Source organism: Eriocheir sinensis, chromosome 25 (genome assembly GCF_024679095.1).
Source record: "Eriocheir sinensis breed Jianghai 21 chromosome 25, ASM2467909v1, whole genome shotgun sequence".
Classification (NCBI taxonomy): Eukaryota; Metazoa; Arthropoda; class Malacostraca; order Decapoda; family Varunidae; genus Eriocheir; species Eriocheir sinensis.
This window is the reverse complement of record NC_066533.1, coordinates 4386951-4411495: the sequence shown is the minus strand read 5'-3', so window position 1 is coordinate 4411495 and position 24545 is coordinate 4386951. Positions and strand designations below refer to the sequence as shown.

Genomic DNA, 24545 nt, shown 5'->3' with positions numbered 1-24545 from the left:
CCATCCACTTCCACCTTTCTCTCCTCCTCCTCCTCCTCCTCCTCCTGTTTTTCTTCGTCCTCGTCCTCGTCCTACTCCTCCTGTTTTTCTTCGTCTCCTCCTTCTCTTCCTACTCCTCCCCCTTTCCCTCCTTCTCCTCCTGGTCCTCCTCCTCCTTCTCGTCCTAGTCATCGTCCTCCTCCTCCTCCTTTTCTTTTCCATTCGTCTCTCATGACAAACTCACGTCTCCATTTTTCTTCTTTCATTTCCTCCATTTTCCCTCCTGCTTCATCTTGGCCTTTCCTTCTCGCCTTCCTCCTTTTTCTGTTTTCCTAAGCCTGGGGAAATGGAGGTGTGCTTTTTTTAATTTTTTTTTTTTGCCTCCTGCAGGTTCGTGGGTGTAAAGGCAATATGCAAATGAGAGAATGAGACAATGGAAGTGAGAAAGAGAGGGGAGCTTATGAATAAATCTGCTCTCTCTCTCTCTCTCTCTCTCTCTCTCTCTCTCTCTCTCTCTCTCTCTCTCTCTCTCTCTCTCTCTCTCTCTCTCTCTCTCTCTCTCTCTCTCTCTCTCTCTCTCTCTCTCTCTCTCTCTCTCTCTCTCTCTCTCTCTCTCTCTCTCTCTCTCTCTCTCTCTCTCTCTCTCTCTCTCTCTCTCTCTCTCTTCTTTTTCTCCTTTCATGCCGCATTTTCCTTATCTGTTTACCGCGTGTGTTTGTGGTTGTGTTTCTCTTTTTATTGCAATGTTTCCTTTCCTACCTGCCCTTCAGATCTTTCATTCAGCATTTTCTTTGTGTCCTTTCGTTTCTTTCTCGCGTGTTATTCCACTCTTTTGGCCTCTCCTTTGTCTTTCATTTTATCCTCCTGCATATCTCCTTTTTGTCTACTTCTTTCTCCTGTTTTTTGGGTCTTTATTTTTATTCTTATTTTTTTTTCCTCCTCCTCCTATTTTTTTTTCCAGCAACACCCTCACTATCATCTTTTATTCCCCCTCCTCCTCCTCTTCCTCCTCCTCCTTCTCCCTCTCATCCCCCTCCTCCTCTCCTTTTTTTGTTTTCAGCAACACCTCCACTATCATCGTTTAATCCTCCTCCTCCTCCTCCTCCTCTCTTCGTATATGCATTTCTTGTCTCCAGAGAAAATATTTTACTGGATATTTTTAACTTTAAGTTGCTTCACCCTTTGTCATCCCCCCCTTCTCTCTCTCTCTCTCTCTCTCTCTCTCTCTCTCTCTCTCTCTCTCTCTCTCTCTCTCTCTCTCTCTCTCTCTCTCTCTCTCTCTCTCTCTCTCTCTCTCTCTCTCTCTCTCTCTCTCTCTCTCTCTCTCTCTCTCTCTCTCTCTCTCTCTCTCTCTCTCTCTCTCTCTCTCTCTCTCTCTCTCTCTCTTCTGGTTTTCATCTGTTTCATGTTATTTTTTTCATTGCCTCAACTCGACCCCATGGAGATAGCAGGTCGTTGACGTGTGTGTGTGTGTGTGTGTGTATTCTTTTCTCCGTCACAGTTTCGTTTCATGTTTGCCTGTTTGTATCATGTCTTTTTTATCTTATTTTGTGTGTCTTTCTTTCTCTGTATTATGTTTTTTTTTATCTTTTATTGTATTATTTTCTCTTTCATTTAAACACACACACACACACACACACACACACACACACACACACACACACACACACACACACACACACACACACACACACACACACACACACACACACACACACACACACACACACACACACACACACACACACACACACACACACACACACACACACACACACACACACACACACACATACACACCTTCAATAAACCTTTCCCGCAATACCCTCCCTCGCCAAGCCAAGATCTTTACACAAACTTTATAACCTTCCACCCTCTTCAAAAGTTTTCCTCCATCCCTTAAACCTCCCTCCCTCCCTCCCTTCTCCCTCCTCCTTCCGTTAACTCTTCTTCTTTTCATCCACCCTTCTTCCTACTCTTGCCTCCCTCCCGCCTTAACACTCTCTCTCTCTCTCTCTCTCTCTCTCTCTCTCTCTCTCTCTCTCTCTCTCTCTCTCTCTCTCTCTCTCTCTCTCTCTCTCTCTCTCTCTCTCTCTCTCTCTCTCTCTCTCTCTCTCTCTCTCTCTCTCTCTCTCTCTCTCTCTCTCTCTCTCTCTCTCTCTCTCTCTCTCTCTCTCTCTCTCTCTCTCTCTCTCTCTCTCTCTCTCTCTCTCTCTCTCTCTCTCTCTCTCTCTCTCTCTCTCTCTCTCTCTCTCTCTCTCTCTCTCTCTCTCTCTCTCTCTCTCTCTCTCTCTCTCTCTCTCTCTCTCTCTCTCTCTCTCTCTCTCTCTCTCTCTCTCTCTCTCTCTCTCTCTCTCTCTCTCTCTCTCTCTCTCTCTCTCTCTCTCTCTCTCTCTCTCTCTCTCTCTCTCTCTCTCTCTCTCTCTCTCTCTCTCTCTCTCTCTCTCTCTCTCTCTCTCTCTCTCTCTCTGCGATGAACTGCGATGAACTGCGATGTCTTGCTCTGACAGAAAACTTTGACGTAATTGCTATAACCGAAACATTTATCGACACCACTAATATTGATTTAAGTTCCGAATACAACATAGATGGCTACAGATTCTTCAACAATGATCGTGTAAACCGTAGAGGGGGTGGTGTCGCCCTTTTTGTCAAAAGCTACTTGCAACCTACTGACAAAACACCAAGAAACAGTAACGTTGAACATTTGTGCGTGCGAGTAAACATTGCAAAAGTCAATTTAAATATATCTGTCACTTACAGGCCTCCGGGGCAATCACTTGAAGGTGATCTTGAAATGTACAGCGTCTTAAGGCAGTCACTTAATAACAGCGACTCACTGATACTAGGAGACTTTAACCTCCCCCATATCGACTGGGCGACACTGTCGGGTACAGAAGGTGAGTCCCATAGAATGATCGAATTTCTAGAGGAAAATTATCTAAGCCAAATGGTTTCTGAACCAACTCGACAAAATAACATACTTGACCTTGTTATAGCGACCCAAGATAACCTAGTCAGTAATGTCACGGTAGGAGAACACCTCGGTTCCTGCGATCATAAACTAGTGCGCGTTGACATTAGAGCTCAAACATCGGTGACTGAAAATAAAGTTAAGGTGCCCAATTTCAAAAGAGCCAACTTCGTAGAAATCCGACGAAAACTAATAGATATGCAACTATCAGATGACGGCAATGCAGAGGACGCCTGGCTAAACTTTAAAAATCACTTACTCACTCAGCAGGACACATTTGTACCCTTGTGCGAAGCGAATTAACACTAATAAAGTCCACCGTGGTTTAATAGCGAAATTAAACACTCAGTCAAGGAGAGAAAATTGTCTTACAGGTTAAAGAAAGACCAAAGCACGCCTGAAAACATTAGACTTTACAATGATGCAAGGCGACGAGTAAAAGATTAGTGCATCAGGCAAAGCGTAGATATGAAGAAAATATTGCAGCCAACTGTAAAATAATCCGAAATCCTTCTTCAGTTACATAAACAACAGAAAGGCGATCAGAAGTGGAATTGGACCTTTAACAAACAGCGACGGTGCACTAGTGACTGACAGCCAACACGTTGCAAACCTATTAAATAATTACTTTTCCTCGGTGTTTAATACTAACAGTCCTCCCACCACCACCACCAACACCAGTACTAATGTAAATCCCGAGCATGCATTGTCTAGCTTTGAAATAAAACCCGATGAAGTCCTTAAAGCCCTCAAATCACTTAAAACAAATAAAAGTCCCGGACCTGATAAAGTATATCCAACTCTGCTGAAAGAAACAAAGAGCGAAATACTCTCCTCCCTCACAACCGTATTCAATATGTCCTTGCGACAAGGCATTGTCCCTTCAGATTGGAAAAAGGCTAACGTGACACCGATTTTTAAGAAAGGAGACAAAACAAGTACCAGGTAATTACAGGCCCATTATTCTAACTTCGGTTGTAGGTAAGCTACTTGAGGGCATAATTAGAGATAAAATTGTGAGTTACCTTGAAAGCCACTCATTAATTGGGGACTCACAACATGGCTTCGAAACAAAAGATCCTGCCTATCAAATCTATTAACCTTTATAACGACCTCTTCACTGTTTATGACGTAACCAAATCACTGGACGTAGTCTATCTTGATTTCAGAAAGCGTTTGATAAAGTCCCGCATCATAAATTACTTTACAAATTAAAGCAAATAGGTATTGACGGTCAGGTAAACCAATGGATCGCGAATTGGTTGAGCAACAGACAACAACAGTAGTGATTGACGGATTTAACTCAGAGTGGGCGCCGGTCACTAGTGGCGTCCCTCAGGGCTCAGTTCTTGGCCCAGTGCTCTTCATTATTTACATCAACGACGTGGATGTTGGACTCAATAACCGCATTAGTAAATTTGCAGACGACACAAAGATTGGTAACTCGGTTCTCACTGACGAAGACAGGCAAAGCCTCCAAGAGGATTTGCACAAAATTTCAGCTTGGTCGGATAGATGGGAGATGCCCTTTAACGTAGACAAGTGCCAGGTCCTTCAAGTTGGAACGAGGAATAAGAAGTTTGATTACGAAATGCGCGGCGTTAAACTCAAAAGCGTTCAATGCGTCAAGGACTTGGGGGTCAAAATCGCGTCAAACCTCAAATTCTCACAGCAATGCATCGATGCAGCAAATAAAGCGAACAGAATGTTGGGCTTCATTAAAGAAACTTTTATTTAAGAAGAAAGATGTAATACTCACGCTCTACAACAGTTTAGTCAGACCCCACTTGGAATATGCGGTACAGTTTTGGTCTCCCCACCATGCAAAGGATATTGCTAAATTAGAAGGTGTTCAGCGTCGGGCAACGAAAATGATCCCTTCCTTGCGCAACAAATCCTACGAAGAAAGGCTTTCTACCCTTAACATGTTCTCTCTTGAGAAACGTCGCCTCCGAGGAAAACTGATCGAATGTTTTAAAATACTTAATGGTTTCACGAATGTAGACAGATCAACATTGTTTATGATCGATGACACTTTGCGCACGAGGAACAATGGCGTAAAACTCAGATGTAGACAAGTAAATTCAGACTGCACCAAATTTTTCTTCACCAACGTTGTAGTGCGAGAATGGAAGAAGCTCTCACCATCAGTGGTCCAGTGTAACACGATTGACTCCTTCTAAAAAAAGCTCGACCGTCACTTCCTTCAACTTAATATCAACTAGAGTAGAAATGTAACGTTTTGGAGTCTTCTGATTAATGTAAAATCACTTAGGTTTAAGGACAGACCACCAAGTCTGGACCATGGGGTCTGTGTGGTCTGATTTTCTATGTAAATCTATGTAAATCTCTCTCTCTCTCTCTCTCTCTCTCTCTCTCTCTCTCTCTCTCTCTCTCTCTCTCTCTCTCTCTCTCTCTCTCTCTCTCTCTCTCTCTCTCTCTCTCTCTCTCTCTCTCTCTCTCTCTCTCTCTCTCTCTCTCTCTCTCTCTCTCTCTCTCTCTCTCTCTCTCTTTCACTACAAGTGCTGCAGGAGGAAACAGATCTCGGGGTCACTATCAATAGTGACTTGAAAAACACAAAACACTGCAAATCCGCCTGCAAGAAAGCCAGTACTATGCTCGGGTTCATAGCGAGGAACTTTGAATATAAGACGCCGGGAGTCATGATATCCTTGTATATATCTGGAATACGCCGTGCAATTCTTGTTTCCTAATCACAAGAAAGACATTGAATTACTGGAGATAGTACAGCGACTCAACCTCTTCTCGTTGGAAAAGAGATGATTGCGGGGAGACATGATACAAGTCTTCAAGTACTGGAACAAGGTCAGTAACGTCGATCACTCCAAACTCTTTACGCTACAGACTAACCCGTGAACATGAAACATTTGAAAAACGATTCAAGTGAAGCGATGCAGTGTAGTTTTTGACAGGAACTATTTCTCAAACAGAGCAATCCGCCACTGGAACAGCCTTCCTGCGGAAGTAGTTAGTGCCGAATCGATCAGCTCCTTTATGAATCGCATTTTTCGTCACTTTACTGCGTCTGGAGTGAACTAAACATATCCAAAAGTACTTACAGAAGTGCTTTAATTTAATATAATCCGCAGGTCACTCTATAGTGGCAGATGGATTGATTACATCGCTAAAAGCAGCCAGCTTCCAAATGAGCCAACAAACTTCTGCTGCCAGCTCGTCCATGTTCCCATGCTTCCTCCTGCTCCTCTTTTTTTTTCTTCATCCTCCTCCTTTTCCTCCTCCTCCTCCTCCCTCCTGCTCATCCCTACCTTCTTTTCTTCCTCCTCCTTTCTTTTTTCTTCCTTGTCTCATTTTCTTCGTGTCTTCTACGAGTACCAAGCGTTTCCCCGTTTTATTTTCTACTCGCCCGGTTTTTTTTCTCCTCTTCCTCTTCTCCTTTTCTCTCTCTCTCTCTCTCTCTCTCTCTCTCTCTCTCTCTCTCTCTCTCTCTCTCTCTCTCTCTCTCTCTCTCTCTCTCTCTCTCTCTCTCTCTCTCTCTCTCTCTCTCTCTCTCTCTCTTTTTATTTAAACTGACAATTTGTAGTACACAACATATTTGTTTTTGCCGACGACACTTTATGCGATCGTTCGTACGAGAAGCATACGTTTCACTGCACTTTTCAGGGCTTAAATTGTCACTTTTTCTTGTGCATAATTTCAAAAGCCCTTTACACTTGTTCACTGTGTATTTAGCATCACTAGTGGTGTGGGGCATGTTCTTCGCCACCTGTGACCAGCCACTTTTACCTGCTGGGTGGACAATTCCCTCAATGTTGGCCCTGCCGCCGTGAACGTGTTCCACAGGCGGGACACCCTGGAGCTGAAAGTCCTCTGGTGCTGGCTGGCGCGTGACCTTGGAACCCCGACCTGCTCGTGGCTGGAGAGTACCGTTCTCGTATCTCTCACAGCCTCTCGCGGGGGGAGCCTCACCCTCGCCAGGTGTGGTACTCCTTGTACCTGGGCCTCGTGGAACACCACCAGCGCAGCGATGTCCCGGCGGTGCTCCAGAGTATCTAGAGATATAATATCCTGAGGGGGCGGCTGGGGGTTGTTCTCCTGTAACAGTCGCTGCACCCGTCGCTCCACCTTGTCCAGTCTCTGCAGGTGTGTGGCAGCGCTGGACATCCAGGTCAGAGCCCCGTACTCCAGGTAGGATCTTACCTGGGCCTTGTAGAGGAGCATAATTCCTCGCTTGTCGAGGAAATTAGCCACTCTACGAAGGGCAGAGACACGTAGGGAGGCTTGGTGGGCGACGTGTTTCAGGTGGCGGTCGAAGCGCAGCTCTCGGTCCAAGTCCACTCCGAGGATCCTGACGTAATCCTGGAGCGGGAGGGTGACGGAGCCAAACATCACCCTTCCTTCGACAGCTTGTGTGGCTGCCGGGGACCGAGAGATCACCATCGCCTGAGTCTTCTCAGGAGCAAAGTTCAGAGTTCACCAAAGTTCTCTCTCTCTCTCTCTCTCTTTCTCTCTCACATTCCTATTTGTTGCTTTTTTTGTAAATTTCATGCTAAACTTTGCAACGTGGGTGTGTGTGTGTGAGAGAGAGAGAGAGAGAGAGAGAGAGAGAGAGAGAGAGATAGAACGGTAGACATATTTTTGTGTGTTCATTAATGTGTGAATATATGAATGTAGGTATGTGTGTGTGTGTGTGTGTGTGTGGTGTGAATGTATATATTAATCATGTGTGTGAAATGTGTGTCATCTCTGTATGAATGTTTGTGTGTGTGATTGAAAGTGTACCGTATGTATGTTTGTCAAGATAGCATGGCAAGGAGAAAAAGAGGAAAATAAGAAGGGTAGAAGTCAGAAAAAGAGGCAAACCGGTAATGATATACAGTCGAAGAAAAAAAAGAGGCTAATGACCTGCCCAAAATGGTTTTCGAAGAGGCAGCCAGCGAGCTAAGAGTATTTGAACCACCATTCACTTAGAGGAAGAAGGAGAGAGAGAGAGAGAGAGAGAGAGAGAGAGAGAGAGTACAACGAAGGATAGGAATGAAAGAAAGGAAAGAAGGATGGTGAGAAAGAAAGACGGAAAAAAGGAGGAAAAAAAGGATGGCTCAAAGAACAGAGAACCAGCAGCAGCAGCAGCAAGAGGAGGAGGAGGAAGAGGAGGAGGAGGAGGAGGAGGAGGAGGTGGAGGAGGAGGAGGAGGAGGATGTAGTATGTCGTCCAGAGGGAGGTAAATAGGTGTAAATTAGTTAACGAGAAGAGCCAGGGATGGAGGGAAGGAGGGAGGGAGGGAGGAAAAGAAAACTGTGATGGAGGAGGGAAAGGTGACTGGGAGGTGTTTGAAAATTGATGAGGAGAGAGAGAGAGAGAGAGAGAGAGAGAGAGAGAGATTACTGTTAGAAACATACTGTAGAAGCTAGTCTCTGATCTCAGTGATAAATCTTTAGCTGAACGTGATGCTGAAACGTCTGAGATGAAAACCTAATAAATCTTGGAATTAGACTTATAAAGCAGGGTGACAAAGCAATTCCACGCTCCGAGGTGAAAAAATAATTGCCAATAAGTGCGATGAGCTTGAGCAACTGGAGACAGATGACCCATCAGAGCACGATGACGGAGCGAGGGAGTGACTGTTCGTGACTGGCAAGGGGAAAGAGTCACACAAAAGGAGAAAAGAGGAACGACATGATAAATTTGCAATCGGAATTTCGCTCGTACATTCAATCGTAAGCGTATTCGTTACTGTAAGCGTAAGCGTAATTGTAATGGATATGTGAAAGGAAATGGATAATTCTTTTGGGTGATGATTTTTATAGCCTTGTTCTGCCTCTATAATGTGATCCTTCTTTCTCCTCCATTCGCGTCCCTGTACATCTTCCTGCCTCCTGCCCCTTCTCATTCTTTCCCTTTCTTTTCCTCCATTTATTTTCTCCATTTCCTTCTCTCCGTTATCCATTTTCTTGTTCGAACTTATTATTTTCCTATTCCTCTCTCTGTTCGTTTCCTTCCCTCTCTCATTCCCCTCCTTTGCTTGTTCTTTTTCTCTCCCTTTTCCTCCTTCCTTTATGTCAGTCCTCCTGAATTAATATTTTTGTCTTTCATTTTTCCTTCTCTAACTGCCAGCTTCACACTGATGCACAAGGATACACAAAGATACGAGGCAAGACCACCTACACATCGCAGCTCCTCCCCTCCTTGGCACTTCCCTCCCCATCCATAAATATATTTATCCTTGAAGTTTTCAACTGTGTTTCCTTCAACTACATATATGCTCAGTTTGTTCCATTCATCCACTTTCCTGTTCTTGAAACATTTCTTGCCTAGTTCCTTCCTTAAGTATAATATATTCAATTGATACCGGTTGGTGTATTCTTACATTTTTTTTATAAGTACTCCCTATAAATCGTCACTATTAATGCAGTTAACCAATTTAAAATCTTGAATAAAATATCCGCGAAACCTAGATGGCCATGAACTGTTATAATAATCAGTTACTTAGAGGGGTATTTTCTCCTACATTTAGGACTTGCGACGTTGCATTTTTCAATGTAGGATTGCACCACGTTTGTTGCCTCACTCTGGAGCACCGCAGCGTGGTTGTTTGAACGGATCAGTCTTCCTAATTTTTTTATGTATCAGCGACTTGCTTGCGTCACTGGCTATACCGCAGGCAAGATCGATGCTGTATATGATAAACAGTAAAGGACCCCGACCTGATCCCTGCGGGACGCCTCTGGTAACTCGTACCCAATCTGATTTATCCCCACGTACATAAGCTTGCGTCATGTCACTTAGCCGCGCCTTGATCCACCCAGTACCCACTCTCTTGTGGAAATTTAAATAACTTAAAAGTGAGGCACTTTGTCGAATGCTCTACTATAACCAAGATGTACTTTGTCATACTTGTCATCCCTATCTGCCGGTTCGCGCACCTTTTTGTAAAATGACAAAAGATTTTTTTTTACGTCTTGGCCTATTGCGCCGGTAGACTTCTTCTCGGTGGATCCTGATGGTCGGTCCAAGGCTTCTTCCCGGTGGGGCCTGATGGTCGGACCAGCCCGTTCTGGCGCAGGCGAGTGTTTATAGTGGCGCCATCTTGCATTGGCTCATGCTGCCCTCCCGGAGCTCATCTTTAATCTTAGAAGCTAGAGTTCGGGTTGATAGGTGGTCTTCTGGACAGCATGTGGGTAGTTTTAAGCCACTCGGCAGCGGCTGAAAAATCCCAGCCTGGTGGCACCGGTCGGGGATTGAACTCGCGTCCTCCTGAACGCGAGGCCGTCTCGCTATCTGTTCAGCCTCCGCCTCCCCATGCTGGGAGATATTCATAAGTTTGTGTTTCTCTAGACCAGGGGTTCCTAACCTGGAGTACATCTACCCCCAGTGGTACATTTGCACTTTTCAGGGGGTACATTGGGTCCGAGAAAATAACTACTTCTGTACAATACATCTGCATTCAAATTGCACAATATCGTTTTTTTTTTTCAATTTCCTCATTTTAGTAAGCAAAACTTATTTAAATTATATCATCAGTCTACACATACAAATTTCATTATAAAATAATATCAAAATATTACAATTTCATCGTATTTTATCCTAATTTTTTAGGGGTACACGGGAACCTATAAAAATGCCCAAGGGGTACAAAGGAGCAAAAAGGTTGGGAACCCCTGATCTAGACGGTGTGGATATTTTTCAGGAATAACAGAATCGAGGTTTTCCTAAATCCGACGGCAAAAGTAGTTGGGAGGCAGTTTGAGAGTACTGACTTCTTAAATACCTGCACAACGTTGGACTTTCTCCATATTGTCGGTACGACTCTTGAGTCAAGAGACTCCCTAAACATGCTGACCAGTGGTTCGGAAACTTTGTCTCTATCTTCCTTCAGAACACCTGAGAAAACATCAGCTGGTCCGGGTGACTTAGTTTTCTTTAGTTTATCTCTCTCTTTGATGGCTGCCTCTGGTTATACCGACATCACAAAACATTTCTTCTTCCCTTCTCTCACATTCCCATCTTTTAACCCTATTCGTTTTCTTCTCCTTTTTTTCTCCTTTTTGTTCTTCCTCCTGAACGAATTCCTCTTTTTCCTCTTCTTCACTCTCTAATTGTTTCCTTGCCACTCCTCTTTTGTTCACCCTTTTGTCCTTCCCATTGTTCTAAATTATCTTTTTCCTCCATTTCCCTCTCTTTTCGAATCCTTCCCTCTCTCATTTCTATCCTTTTCTCCATTCACTTTCTTTCCTTTTCTTCTCCCTTCTCGTATTTCTCTTAATTATTCATACATCTTGCCTTAACATTTTTTTCTTTTTTCATAATTTACCTCTTTGCTTCTCTATTTCCTCAATTATTTCATCCACTCATTTGCATTCCGCTGTCTTTACCTTCTCTCTCTCTCTCTCTCTCTCTCTCTCTCTCTCTCTCTCTCTCTCTCTCTCTCTCTCTCTCTCTCTCTCTCTCTCTCTCTCTCTCTCTCTCTCTCTCTCTCTCTCTCTCTCTCTCTCTCTCTCTCTCTCACCATTTGCTCCTATTTGCTGTAAAGTGCAAGAGAAAATTGTTAAGTGAAAGGAGAGAGAGAGAGAGAGAGAGAGAGAGAGAGAGAGAAGCATAAAAGATAAAAAAAAATAATTATAGTTACCGTGACCAAAACAGGAAGGAGTAAAAGGAAAGAAGGAGAAAAGAAAATGATAAGGAAAACATTACAAAAAGTGGGAAGCAAAATAATAATAAGAAAAGAAGGAGGAGGAGGAGGAGGAGGAGGAAGGGAAAGAGGACATGAGGAAGTAATAAGAATCATGAAAAGAAGGAAAAGTGCAATAAGGGGAAAAAATAAAGGAAAGGAGGAGGAGGAAGAGGAAGAAAATGAGGGGAAGAGAAGGAAATAAGAAGAGCAATAAGAGGAAGAAGAGGAAGAACAGAAAAAAAACAGCAAAAGAAGAGGAGAAAGGAGAGGAGGAGGAGAAGGCAGAAAGAAAGGAGTAAGAAGTAATAAAAAAAATATCAGAGAAGAAAAAATAATAAGATGGAGAGAAACAAAAGGAAGAGGTTAATAAAAAGTTGTAAGAGGGTGGAAAAGAACAATAATAAGAGGAAGACAAAGGAACAGAGTAACAAAAGGAGAGGAGGAGGAGAGAAGAGGCGTACAAAAAGGAGGAAAAAAAAACCCAGTCATAAGAGGAAGGAAGTGAGTGGCGGGTAATGAGGTTAATCAAGGTGACGTGCGAGTGGGAAAAAATATGAAAAAAAGCGAATGAAAACCAAAGAAAGGAAGGAAGAAAAGATATTACAGTTACTCAAGCGGAGGAGGAACAGAAGGGACAGGGCGGAAAAAAATGAGGTTGGAAAGAAAAAAAGTGAGAAAAAGAGTAGAAAAGAAAGTGAAGCCGAGACTCATTACGAAGGAAAAAAAAAAAACACCACCACCACCACCACCAGCAACAACAACAACAACATCAACAACAACATCAACAACTAGAAAAATATCACTCTCGAGGTTGCAAATTAACCTTTTTTTTTAGCCTGTTTGACCTTAACCCCTGACCTATGACACTGATTTTCCATAGCTATTGAGATTAGGTCACTACACGTGTACATATCAAATTTCATCAGTCTAGGGCGAATGGGTTTTGAGTTTTGACGATGAAATGATACACACAAAAAGACGGACAAATGAAAATAAAAATAATACTGCTTCCGTTATCATGGACTGTAATAATAGCCAAATAACCGAAGGAGAAAGCGAGGGGAGAGAAGGACTGGAGAGGAAGGGGGGAGGGAGGGAGACAGTTACAAGATGGAGGAGAAGAGGAAGAAAGAGGCGGAGGAGTGTTGGAGGGAATGTTGAGTGTGGAGGAGTATATATTATTCATTTTTTTATTCCTATTCTCATTATCGTTACTATACCTTATTTTCATTACCATTCTACATTGTTAACTTTACTTATACATTAATTTATTTATTTATTCATTAATTTTTGGGAAAGAGGGAGAGAATAAGGGCATAGAGAAGGGATGAAGGTTATGTTTGCCAAGAGGGAGGAGGGAAGAGGGAGAGGAAGGAGAAGGCAAGGCCGTGGAGGGGAAATGGGGTAAATACTATTAGGTGACAGTACGTGAGAAGGAGAGATAAGGGGGGGTGTTGTGTTTAGGAGGGGAGGGAGGAATAGATTAAAAGAGGGGTGTTACTGAGAGGAGAGAGAAGGGGGAGAAGGAGAGGAGACGGCTGACGGAAGAAGAGGAAGGAGAGGGAGGGAGGAGAGAAGCCTTGGAGAGCAAGTCGACGATGGAATGTGTTATATGTTTTGGAGGAGGAATGAAGGAAGAGAAAAGGAGGGAGAGTGAGAGAGAGGAAGAGTGGGCGAATCATGAATGAAGAATAGGAAAAAGAGAGGAAGCGAAGGACGGAAGGCAAGAGGAAATAAAAAAGTGACGAAAAGTTATAAATTGTTGCAGGGTCGTCGGAAAAGAAAGAGAGGAAAATAATGATGAGGAATGGAGAGGAAATATAAAGATGGGAGAAGAAAGGAGGGGGAAAGAAGGAAAAAACGAGGCAGTGTTATGAGTTGAGAGAGAGAGAGAGAGAGAGAGAGAGAGAGAGAGAGAGAGAGAGAGAGAGAGAGAGAGAGAGAGAGAGAGAGAGAGAGAGAGAGAGAGAGAGAGAGAGAGAGAGAGAGGAGACATGAAAGGAGCGATGAAGGGAGAGGAAGGCGAGGCAAGAAGTTAGTGAAGGAGAGAGAAAAAAAAAAAAAAGAGTGTGTAAGAGGAGGAGGAGGGAGGGAGGGTGAGAGGGTGGGAGGGAAGAAGGGGAAGAAAAGGCTGACGTTGTAATTTTCCCTCGAGAAGACATACGAGTTAAAGGAATTTAATTTTCGTCCATTCTGACAGGATTTTGATTGTTGTTGTTGTTGTTGCTGTTGTTGTTGTTGCTTTTTTATTATTTTTACGTCTTCGCGTGTAGCACCGGTAGGCTTTCTTCAGGGGCCTGGTGGTCGGCTCAGGCCCGTCATGGCGCAGGCAATTTTTATAGTGGCGCCATTTATATTTGACTCATGCTGCTCCCCGGAACTCATTCTTGATTCACTTGGACGGTTTATTCTAAAGTACGGGTTGATGGTGGTGGTCTTCAGGACAACATGTGGGTAGTCTTAGGCCACTCGGCGGTGACTAAAAAATCCCAGGTGGTAGCGGACGGACTCGAACCGACGTCGTCCATGGTGCGGTGAATGCGGGGCCCGCACGCTAACCAATCAGCCACCGCCTTCCTGTTGTTGTTGTTGTTGTTGTTGTTGTTGTTGTTGTTGTTGTTGTTGTTGTTGTTGTTGTTGTTGTTGTTGTTGTTGTTGCTGTTGTTGCTGTTGTTGTTACTGTTGTTGTTGTTACTGTTGTTGTTGTTGTTGTTGTTATTTTTTTTTACAGGATAGGAGAGAGCTCAAGGGCACACAAAAAAGTAAACAATAATAAAAAAAAAAGCCCGCTACTTGCTGCTCACAAAAAGAATCCAAAGAGGTGGCCGAAAGAGAGATCAATTTCGGGAGAGGTGTCCAGATACCCTTCTCTTGAAAGAGTTCAAGTCGTAGGCAGGAGGAAATACAGAAATACAGTTTACCAGCGTGAGGGATGAAAGAGTGAAGATGCTGGTTAAATCTTGCATAAGGGGTTTGGACAGTATAGGGATGAGCATGAGTAGAAAGTCGAGTGCAGCGGGGCCGCGGGAGGAGGGGAGGCATGCAGTTAGCAAGTTCAGAAGAGCAGTCAGCATGAAAATATCGATAGAAGATAGAAAGAGAGGCAACATGGCTGCGGAAATTAAAAGGTAGAAGACTATCAGTAAGAGGAGGAGAGCTGATGAGACGAAGAGCCTTAGACTCCACTCTTTCCAAGAGAGCTGTGTGAGTGGAGCCCCCCCACACGTGAGATGCATACTCCATACGAGGGCGGACAATGCCCCTGTATATGGTTAGCAACTGTGCTGGGGAGAAGAACTGGCGGAGATGATACAGAACGCCTAACCTCTAGGAAGCTGATTTAGTGAGAGACGAGATGTGAAGTTTCCAGTTAAGATTTTGAGTTAAGGATAGACCGAGGATGTTTAGTGTTGAAGATGGTGACAGCTGAGTGTTGTTGAAGAATAGGGGATAGGTGTTTGAAAGATTGTGTCGAGTTGATAGGTGGAGAAATTGGTTTTTTGAGGCATTGAAGGACACAAAGTTCCTTTTACCCCAATCGGAAATGATAGTAAGGTCTGAGGTTAAGCGTTCTGCAGCCTCCAGCCTGGAGTCATGTAATTCCTGTTGTTGTTGTTGTTGTTGTTGTTGTTGTTGTTGTTGTTGTTGTTGTTGTTGCTGCTGTTGCTGTTGTTGTTGTTGTTGTTGTTGTTGTTGTTGTTGTTGTTGTTGTTGTTGTTGTTGTTGTTGTTGTTGTTGTTGTTGTTGTTGTTGTTGTTGTTGTTGTTGTTGTTGTTGTTGTTGTTGTTGTTGTTGTTGTTGTTGTTGTTGTTGCTGTTGTTGTTGTTGTTGTTGTTGTTGTTGTTGATGTTGTTGCTGTTGTTGTTGTTGTTGTTGTTGTTGTTGTTGTTGTTGTTGTTGTTGTTGTTGTTGTTGTTGTTGTTGTTGTTGTTGTTGTTGTTGTTGTTATAGGTATTTTTGCTTCATTATTAGAAGCAGCAGCAGCAGCAGCATCAGTAGTATTACTAGTATTGGTAAAAGTTGTTTTATTAATTTTATTATTATTATTATTATTATTATTATTATTATTATTATTATTATTATTATTATTATTATTATTATTATTATTATTATTATTATTATTATTATTATTATTATTATTATTATTATTATTATTATTATTATTATTATTATTATTATTATTATTATTATTATTATTATTATTATTATTATTATTATTATTATTATTATTATTATTAGTTGTAGTAGTAGTAGTAGTAGTAGTGGTAGTAGTAGCTGTTTTCTTTGTCTTTTATCTGTATCTCGTTTTATTTATTTATTTATTTATTTATTTTTGCTAACTGCATGCCTCCCCCCCTCCTGCAGCCTCGCCTCACACGACTTTCTGATCTAGCTCATCCCTATACTGTCCAAACACCTTATGCAAGAGTTAACCAGCATCTTCACTCTTTCATCCTCACGCTGGTAAGCTCTGGAACGATCTTCCTTCATCTGTATTTCCTCCTGCCTACGACTTGAACTCTTTCAAGAGGAGGATATCACGACACCTCTCCTCCCGAAACTGATTTCTCTTTTTGGCCACTCCTTTCTATTCAGGAGCAGTAAGTAACGGGCTTTTTTTTTCATTATTTTTTTTTACGCCATTGAACTGTCTCCTCTGCTGTAAAAAAAAAAAAAAAAAGTGGCAGCAGCAGCAGCAGCTTGTATTTTGCTGTTGTTGATGTTTTAATTACATGGCCTCGCGAACTTGTAGTCATCAGCACATCACTGCGGCGCATTACCTCACCATTAGCTCGGTATTGGCCGGTAATTAAGGAATCGCGGCGTTCAATAACTAGTCTGTGTGCGTATGACCTGATGCTGTGTGTGTGTGTGTGTGTGTGTGTGTGTGTGTGTGTGTGTAAAATTCACCACGGCCTGATCACGTGTTGGACTCATAATCGCCAGCAGGTACCCTCCCGACATGAGCAAGTGCTCTTTATCGTCAATCTATGGGTACTGCCAGGACCTCACACACCCTATCCCCGTTGTGTGTGTGTGTGTGTGTGTGTGTGTGTTTAGGAGGTGGTGTATTCAGGTCTGCCCCCACCCCCCCATTCCCACAACCAACATACACACCCACTGAACAAGACTGTGTGCAATTGTGATGAGTGTCCGCGTCGTGGCTGGGTCAAGACACATTAGGATTGGCTCTGTGTGGCCAGAATAGGTAAGGTTGTATTTTGTTCTGTTCAGGTTTTGGTTTTCTTTGGATGAACTACTTAATGATTTGTTATTATTGAGTTCATTTAGATGAGGCGTAGTTAGGCTAGGCTGTATTACTGTGAAAGGGTGAAACAAATCTATCATCAAATATACATGACAGAGACGAATTAGTATACTGAATGAGATTGCTCAGTAAAGAAAAATACACGTATAGGTAAAATGAGTTATATACTGAATCAGGTTAGCTGTAGGCATCGAAAGTGTCCTCTTTTGTAAAATAACATTCATTCTGGTGTTTGTGTTGTCCGTATCCCCGGAGTTGTGTGTCGCCTCGCAGCTTTTGTGAGAATAAATATAATTCAAGACTTCCTTTACGCCTCTTAACCATCACCGACGGCGACGAAGCGCACTACTGCCTCTCCTAACTAGATCTTGGGGGGGTCGCTTTGTGTGCTACTCTTGAGTGTTTCTTTGTGTCTTTGTGTTCCCGCTCCGTTTTCTTTTCTGTTTATTACTCGACGTGTTGCTCTTTGTGGTGGTTTTCGTGCTGCTGTGCTCTCCCCTAAACTTCCTCCAACTTGAATCTTGGGAGCGTTCTTTTGCATGTAACTTTGTGTGTTGGTTTGAGCGCTGCGCTGTTTGTTTCTAAGTTTGGTTCGTCTTGTGTGTACCGCGTGTTCCTCCGAGCGTTACGTTGTACGGCTGTGCTCTTGTTCGCATTGTATTGACTGTGTGTTACTCTGGGTGTTGCTTTGTGTACTGTTGTGTGCTACGTCATCTATACATTTGTTCTGCCTCGAGTTTGCTAATGTGTGCTACTTTACGTGTTATTTTGAGTGTTCATCGTGTGTCTGTTTTCGTATTACTTTTGGTATACCTTTCATTTTTGTTTTTGTTTACATTTGGCATATAGTGCCGGTAGGCTTTCATGGTGGGGCCTATTGTTCGACGCCAGCCCTATGTGACGCAGGCAAATGTTTTTAGGGGCACCATCCTTGCCTGGCTCATGCTGTCTTCCGGAGATCCAATTGATTATCTTTTGAGTTTTCTTACTTAATAACTTAATACTTAATACTTTGCCTATCTACAGGTCTATTCCATTTCGACTTTGGCACCGTGTTATTCAGCAAACGTCCTTAATATTTTTCGCGTTAGTGTGAGTCCCTCCCTTCCTCCTCCATCTTGACTCTCCCGGTGTTTTTTGAGAAGTTATTATTTAGTATTATTTTAGATATTGGTACAATGTGTTTCTTTTATATAACTCCATCTGTTGTTAGTCTGTCTACGTGGTACTTCGCATGTTACTTTGTGTGTCTATCTGGCTGCTACTTGACGTGTGAACTTTGTCAATCACATCGCTAGGTGCACCGATACCTTAACAAGTCTAGCAATGATTCCGTCATCAACAGTAATGTGGCTGATTTGTCTTCCTTGACCAGTTTTTCAAGGCGTGGTTACTTGGTTCTTGCTAACTTCGTCCCCAAAAATGGAATGAAAAAGCCAAACGAGTCACCTAACTGCTAAAAAATACTTGTACAATATTTATAAAATCTGGGGACTGTCTTTCATTGTGTGAATACATTTTCTTAATTGTATTACAGCATGAAACTTACACGTGTCCCTTGACTTTCAGAGAGGACCGTTACTGTGGTATAAGTCATCTATTGGGAGGGCCAACAACAGCCTCAAAGGTGAGTGTTTTTAAAAGCAATTCCTACATTTAACAACTCTCCTTGATGCACAGTCTCGGTGTTTGGTGCGGGAATTCTCCGTTCACTGAGGTAAAGAGCTGGAAAGTTGTCTCTTCTATACTCTTTTATTTATGTCATTCAAAAGAGGAGTCATACAGTTGCTGGCAAGTACTTTTACTGCTGAACTTCTACCTTGGCTCATTGGAAGCTACTAATAGCACTACTGCTACTACTTCTACTACTTCTACTGCTACTACTACTACTACTACTTCTACTACTACTACTACTACTACTACTACTACTACTACTACTACTACTACTACTACTACTACTACTACTACTACTACTACTACTACTACTACTACTACCACTGCTACTACTACTACTACTAACTCTATTACTACCATTAATACTTCTAATGCCGCTACAACTTTAAATGAGGTCCCAATTACGTGCGGTATTGAATTTTGTATATCCGCAGCAGAGCTGGGCATCGTTAACGAATTTGAACCTCAGCTATCACAAATCCGCTAACTTATTCCATAACTTTCGCAATCGCAAATCCGCTATCGCAAACAGCTACACAATATTTGCAGTCTTCCGCCACAAAACTTGACACCGCAAACGCAAACCGCAAACAAAAATTATATTATCAATAGTTGTCGAATCTCTTTTCACTCTATTTGTGATGTAATGCTGTAGCTAGGCATTGATCATACATACGCTACTGCTACTTCAAGTATGGACGATTTGTAATCATACTAATTTATTTGTAATAATCTGATAAGCATATATTATAAACTTATTTTTAATGAGAAGGACCAAGGGAAGTTCATCAGTGTGACTGTCACAACTAAATCCATACTCATATTCCCTATCTACTTCAAAATACTTATTATAATGTTTATAATAAGATCCCCTGAGAGGTTTATGTGAATAAGCTTTTTGTAAAAAGTGGAAAAGGCAACAACTAAAATAAGTTTTGAAGTTAATCAGTTTTTATTTTAATATTTGAAGAATCTATCAGATTGAGGCTGTCCGGGCTCAACAGGGCTGGGTCCTCCACGTGTTAGCGGAGGTTAGTGGAAGTATTACCGCAAACGCTAATCCGCAAATAAAATGGAACTTCCGCTATTGCGGATTTGCGGATTTTGCGTACTAATTAGCGGAAGTGCCCAGCACTGACGTGTTAGCGGAGGTTAGCGGAAGTAACAGCGCAAACGCTAATCTGCAAATTAGCGACCTTTTTGTCGCAAACGCAAATCCGCAAATGAAATGGAACTTCCGCTATTGCAGATTTCCGGATTTGCGGACTAATTAGCGGAAGTTCCCAGCACTGATCCCCAGCCTTTGTTCACCCACGCATAAGCTGTGTGTGGCCGAACTCTCGCTGGTCATTATCCTTCACTTAAAAAGGTAGGAGTAAAGGGCAAGCCATTAACTATTCTTTTTAATTCCCATAGATTCATATGTTAACCACGAAACCAGGAATGGGCTTAATTTTACCAAGTGTGTTTTACCAAGTGTGAGTTTTACCAAGTGTGTGTTTTACCAAGTGTGTGTTTACCAAATGTGTTTACCAAGGGTGTGTTTTTACCAAGTGTGTGTTTACCAAGTGTGTGCTTTTATCGCAACAAAACACGGCTGGTGTTTCTCTTTTTTTTTTTTTAATTTTTAGTCTACGTGCTGACGAGGATGGAGGTCAAAGTATAGGTTTCCCGGGACAAAAAACCACCAAGATGTTTTTCATTATCTCCGCAGACTCAAACACGGGCATGGTGTTCCTCCCTAATAACGAACACACCAACGAATGATGGGCACCGTCATTTTAGACGCTTTCTCGTTGTAAAACAGAGCAAGTATGTTTCTCCTTTGGGTAAACTAGTAGAGGTCACTAAACGAGGGAGTTTTGAGGTACACCAGCTTTTGCCTTTCTCTCTAAACAACTTGTGTGGAAGGAGGGATAACTTGGGACAGCCTGAGTCTCTGGTGAATGTAAATTGTATAGGTAGTTAAGTCAGAGAGAGAGAGAGTCTTAGGTAAGCTTGTTTCCGGTTGTCACATCTCCAAACAGCCTCGAGTGAACAAGTCTTTGACCGTCTGACCGTTTTCGATTTTCTGTTTCTATAGCTGTTCCCTTGTGTGTGTGTGTGTGTGTGTGTGTGTGTGTGTGTGTGTGTTACCTGATACCCACACACACTATGCCCCGCCCCCCCCTACACACAAGGTAATGAGATAGGTACTCAGTGCATACCTCGCTTCTGCATTATCATTATTATTTAACCCATACAACCCCACACAACGTCATAGAAGACAACACACCACAACATAATCCAACCCATCCTAGCAAAACACACCACAACACAACATAATCCAACCCAACCTGACAACACAGCACAACACCGCAAAACACAGGTGACTGCAACATACAACTTACCTGGGGGAGGGAGATCACCGCCGAGATGAGCCAGGCGAAGAACAGCATTATCTTCCCCCTCCGCTGGGCGTCATTCACCTTGAGCGGGTGCAGCACGGCGAAGTACCTGTCCAGACTGATGCACACGAGCACCATCGATGACATGTAGAACCCGAAGGCCGACAGGAACTTGTACACCTTGCATCCGAAGTTACCGAAGACCCACTCAATAGTAACGTGCCAGGTGATCTCCGTGGGCAGGAAGACAAAGGTGACGATCATGTCGGCGAGGGAGAGGTGGAGGATCATCATATTGACTCTGGACTTGCGGTGTCGATTTCTGAAGAGCGCCACAAACACTAACAGGTTCCCGACGGCTGCCAGCGGGAAGAGTAGCGAGTAGGCGATGAGTTGCGTCATGTTAATATCCGTCAGGCTTTCGGGGATGTCTGCGGCCGAGTCTGTGAGGTTAGTGTCGTTATAGTTAAGGAGGAGGGCGCGGTCCAAGCCGCCCTCCAGTCCATGCTCGGGGTAGTCTGCGCTATACATGCTGCTCTGCTTCACGTACGGTTGTAGCAGGGGAGAGTCTCTAACCGCAGGGGACGGGCTGGCCTCCCACTCTGTGCCCACGTACACATACTGGGCCGGTTCCATCCCTGTCAGAGGTGGCATGAGGGTGTGGGTGCCTCGGCCGGCCGGGAAACCACTGATATCACCTGAGGCTTGCTTAGTTACCAGGAACAGCACCGCGCGGCCTCCACATCGTTGAGCCGTGCCCGGAGTCCCTTGCCCTCACGCACACACTCTCAGGGGAGGGGAGGGGGATGCCCAGAGCTGCGCTAGATGTGTTACTGAGGCACAGAAAACCCAGCAAAGCGTCACAGATTCTTTATAAAGAGGATTTGAAGTTTTTCTTCCACATCCTCCTTCAAGACTTTTCTTTCCAATCTCCTCCTCTTTTTCACTCCGCTTTTCTAACTACCTTCTTTTTCCTTCTCTTTCTTCCTTAAACTACTCGTATTCCAGCCTTCCTTCCTCTTCCTCCAACGTCCCCTCCTCTCCTTCTCCACTCGTCTCCTTGTCTTCCTCTCCTCCGGAATGAATGGAAGGTCGCTGTGAGCAGAAGTCGATTTTCTTTACGTGTCCCGAGAGAGAGGCAGAGGCGTGGAGGTCGAGAGGCTGCTGCTCCACTGATCTTGCTGTCGGTCCTCCACCTCCGTCACCTCCTCCTGATCCACTTTCTCTTTTTATTGGTGTGGGTGTTTGTGGACTGGATGTTAGCGGTGGTGGCGGTGTTTGTTTATTTAGAGAGGAAAGAATGTATTAAGTCAGGAAGGAACAGGACACCCAGTGATAAGTGTGTGTGTGTTGCGTGTGTGTGTGTGTGTGTGTGTGTGTGTGTGTGTGTGTATTTGCGTGTTTGTGTCTCAGCAAGAGAGGGCAAGTCTTCAGCTTAAAATCTTCAGGACCGCAGCTTAAAGGCCCCTTGACTGCAGTTGAAAGTCCTTTTGATCGCAGGCGACACTGTCCATTCCCACTCCGGAACACACCTGCGGAGAGAGGGAAAAGATGTTAAATAGACCAACAAAGAAGAGAGAGAGAGAGAGAGAGAGAGAGATTTACATAGATTTACATAGAAAATCAGACCACACAGACCCCATGGTCCAGACTAGGTGGTCTGTCCTTATACCTAAGTGATTTTACATTAATCAGATGGCTCCAAAACGTTGCTTTTCTACTCTAGTTAATATTAAGTTCAAGGAAGTGACGGTCGAGCTTGTTTTTAAAGGAGTCAATCGTGTTACACTGGACCACTGATGGTGGGAGCTTATTCCATTCTCGCACTACAACGTTGATGAAGAAAAATTTGGTGCAGTCTGAATTTACTTGTCTACATTTGAGTTTTGTGCCATTGTTCCTCGTTCGCAAAGTGTCATCGATCATAAACAATTTTGTTCTGTCTACATTCGTGAAACCATTAAGTATTCGATCAGTTTTCCTCGGAGGCGACGTTTCTCAAGAGAGAACATGTTAAGGGTGGAAAGCCTTTCTTCGTAGGATTTGTTGAGCAAGGAAGGGATCATTTTTGTTGCTCGACGCTGAACACCTTCTAGTTTAGCAATGTCCTTTGCATGGTGGGGAGACCAAAACTGTACCGCATATTCCAAGTGGGGTCTGACTAAACTATTGTAGAGCGGAGGTATTACATTTTTATTCTTGAATAAAAGGTTTCTTTTAATGAAGCCCAACATTCTGTTCGCTTTATTTGCTGCATCGATGCATTGATGTGAGAATTTGAGGTTTGACGCGATTTTAATCTCCAGGTCCTTAACGGATTGAACGCTTGTGAGTTTAACGCCGCGTATTTCGTAATCGAACTTCTTATTTTTTGTTCCAACTTGAAGGACCTGGCACTTGTCTACGTTAAAGGGCATCTCCCATTTATCCGACCAAGCTGAAATTTTGTGCAAATCCTCTTGGAGGCTTTGCCTGTCTTCGTCAGTGAGAACCGAGTTACCAATCTTTGTGTCGTCTGCAAATTTACTAATGCGATTATTGAGTTCAACATCCACGTCATTGATGTAAATAATGAAGAGCACTGGGCTTAGAACCAAGCCCTAAGGGACGCCACTAGTGACCGGCGCCCACTCTAAGTTAAATCCGTTAATCACAACTCTTTGTTGTCTGTTGCTCAACCAATTCGCGATCCATTGGTTTACTTGACCGTCAATGCCTATTTGCTTTTATTTATAAAGTAATTTATGATGTGGGACTTTATCAAACGCTTTCTGGAAATCAAGATAGACTACGTCCACTGATTTGGTTACGTCATAAATTGAGAAGAGATCGTTATAAAAGGTCAGTAGGTTTGACAGGCAGGATCTTTTGTTACGGAAGCCATGTTGTGAATCTCCAATTAATGAGTGGCTTTCGAGGTAACTAACAATTTTGTCTCTAATTATGCTCTCGAGTAGCTTACCTACAATTGAAGTTAGACTAATGGGTCGGTAGTTACCTGGTATTTTATTGTCTCCTTTCTTAAAAATCGGTGTCACGTTAGCCTTTTTCCAATCCGAAGGGACGATGCCTTGTCGCAAGGACATATTGAATACGGTAGTGAGGGAGGAGAGTATTTCGCACTTTGTTTCTTTAAGCAGTATAGGATATACTTTGTCGGGTCCGGGACTTTTATTTGTTTTAAGTGAATGGAGAGCTTTAAGGACTTCATCGCTTGTTATTTCAAAATTAGGCAATTCATGCTCGAGATTTACAATAGTACTGGTGTTGTTGGTAGCGAGAGGAAGACTGTTAGTATTAAACACCGAGGAAAAGTAATTGTTTAAGAGGTTTGCAATGTGTTGGCTGTCAGTCACTAGTGTACCGTCGCTGTTTGTTAAAGGTCCAATACCACTTTTGATCGCCTTTCTGTTGTTTATGTAACTGAAGAAAGATTTCGGATTATTTTTACAGTTGGCTGCAATATTTTCTTCATATCTACGCTTTGCCTGACATACTAGTCTTTTTACTCGTCGCCTGGCATCATTATAAAGTCTAATGTTTTCGGGCGTGGTTTGTTCTTTCTTTAACCTGTAAAACAATTTTCTCTCATTGACTGATTGTTTAATTTCG

General features: G+C 43.1%; 1 protein-coding gene across 2 annotated transcripts in view; it reads right to left on the bottom strand.

Moving 5' to 3' along the window:
- LOC127003218 (adipokinetic hormone/corazonin-related peptide receptor variant I-like) overlaps positions 1-22462 on the bottom strand; it is a 129718-nt gene extending 107256 nt beyond the window's left edge. For both annotated transcript variants that reach the window (XM_050869596.1, XM_050869597.1), the window contains exon 1: positions 20937-22462. In XM_050869596.1, the coding sequence (XP_050725553.1) occupies positions 20937-21587 (651 nt within the window). In that variant the 5' untranslated portion in view covers positions 21588-22462. The remainder of the gene's footprint in view (positions 1-20936) is intronic.
- Between the last annotated feature and the right edge of the window lie 2083 nt (positions 22463-24545).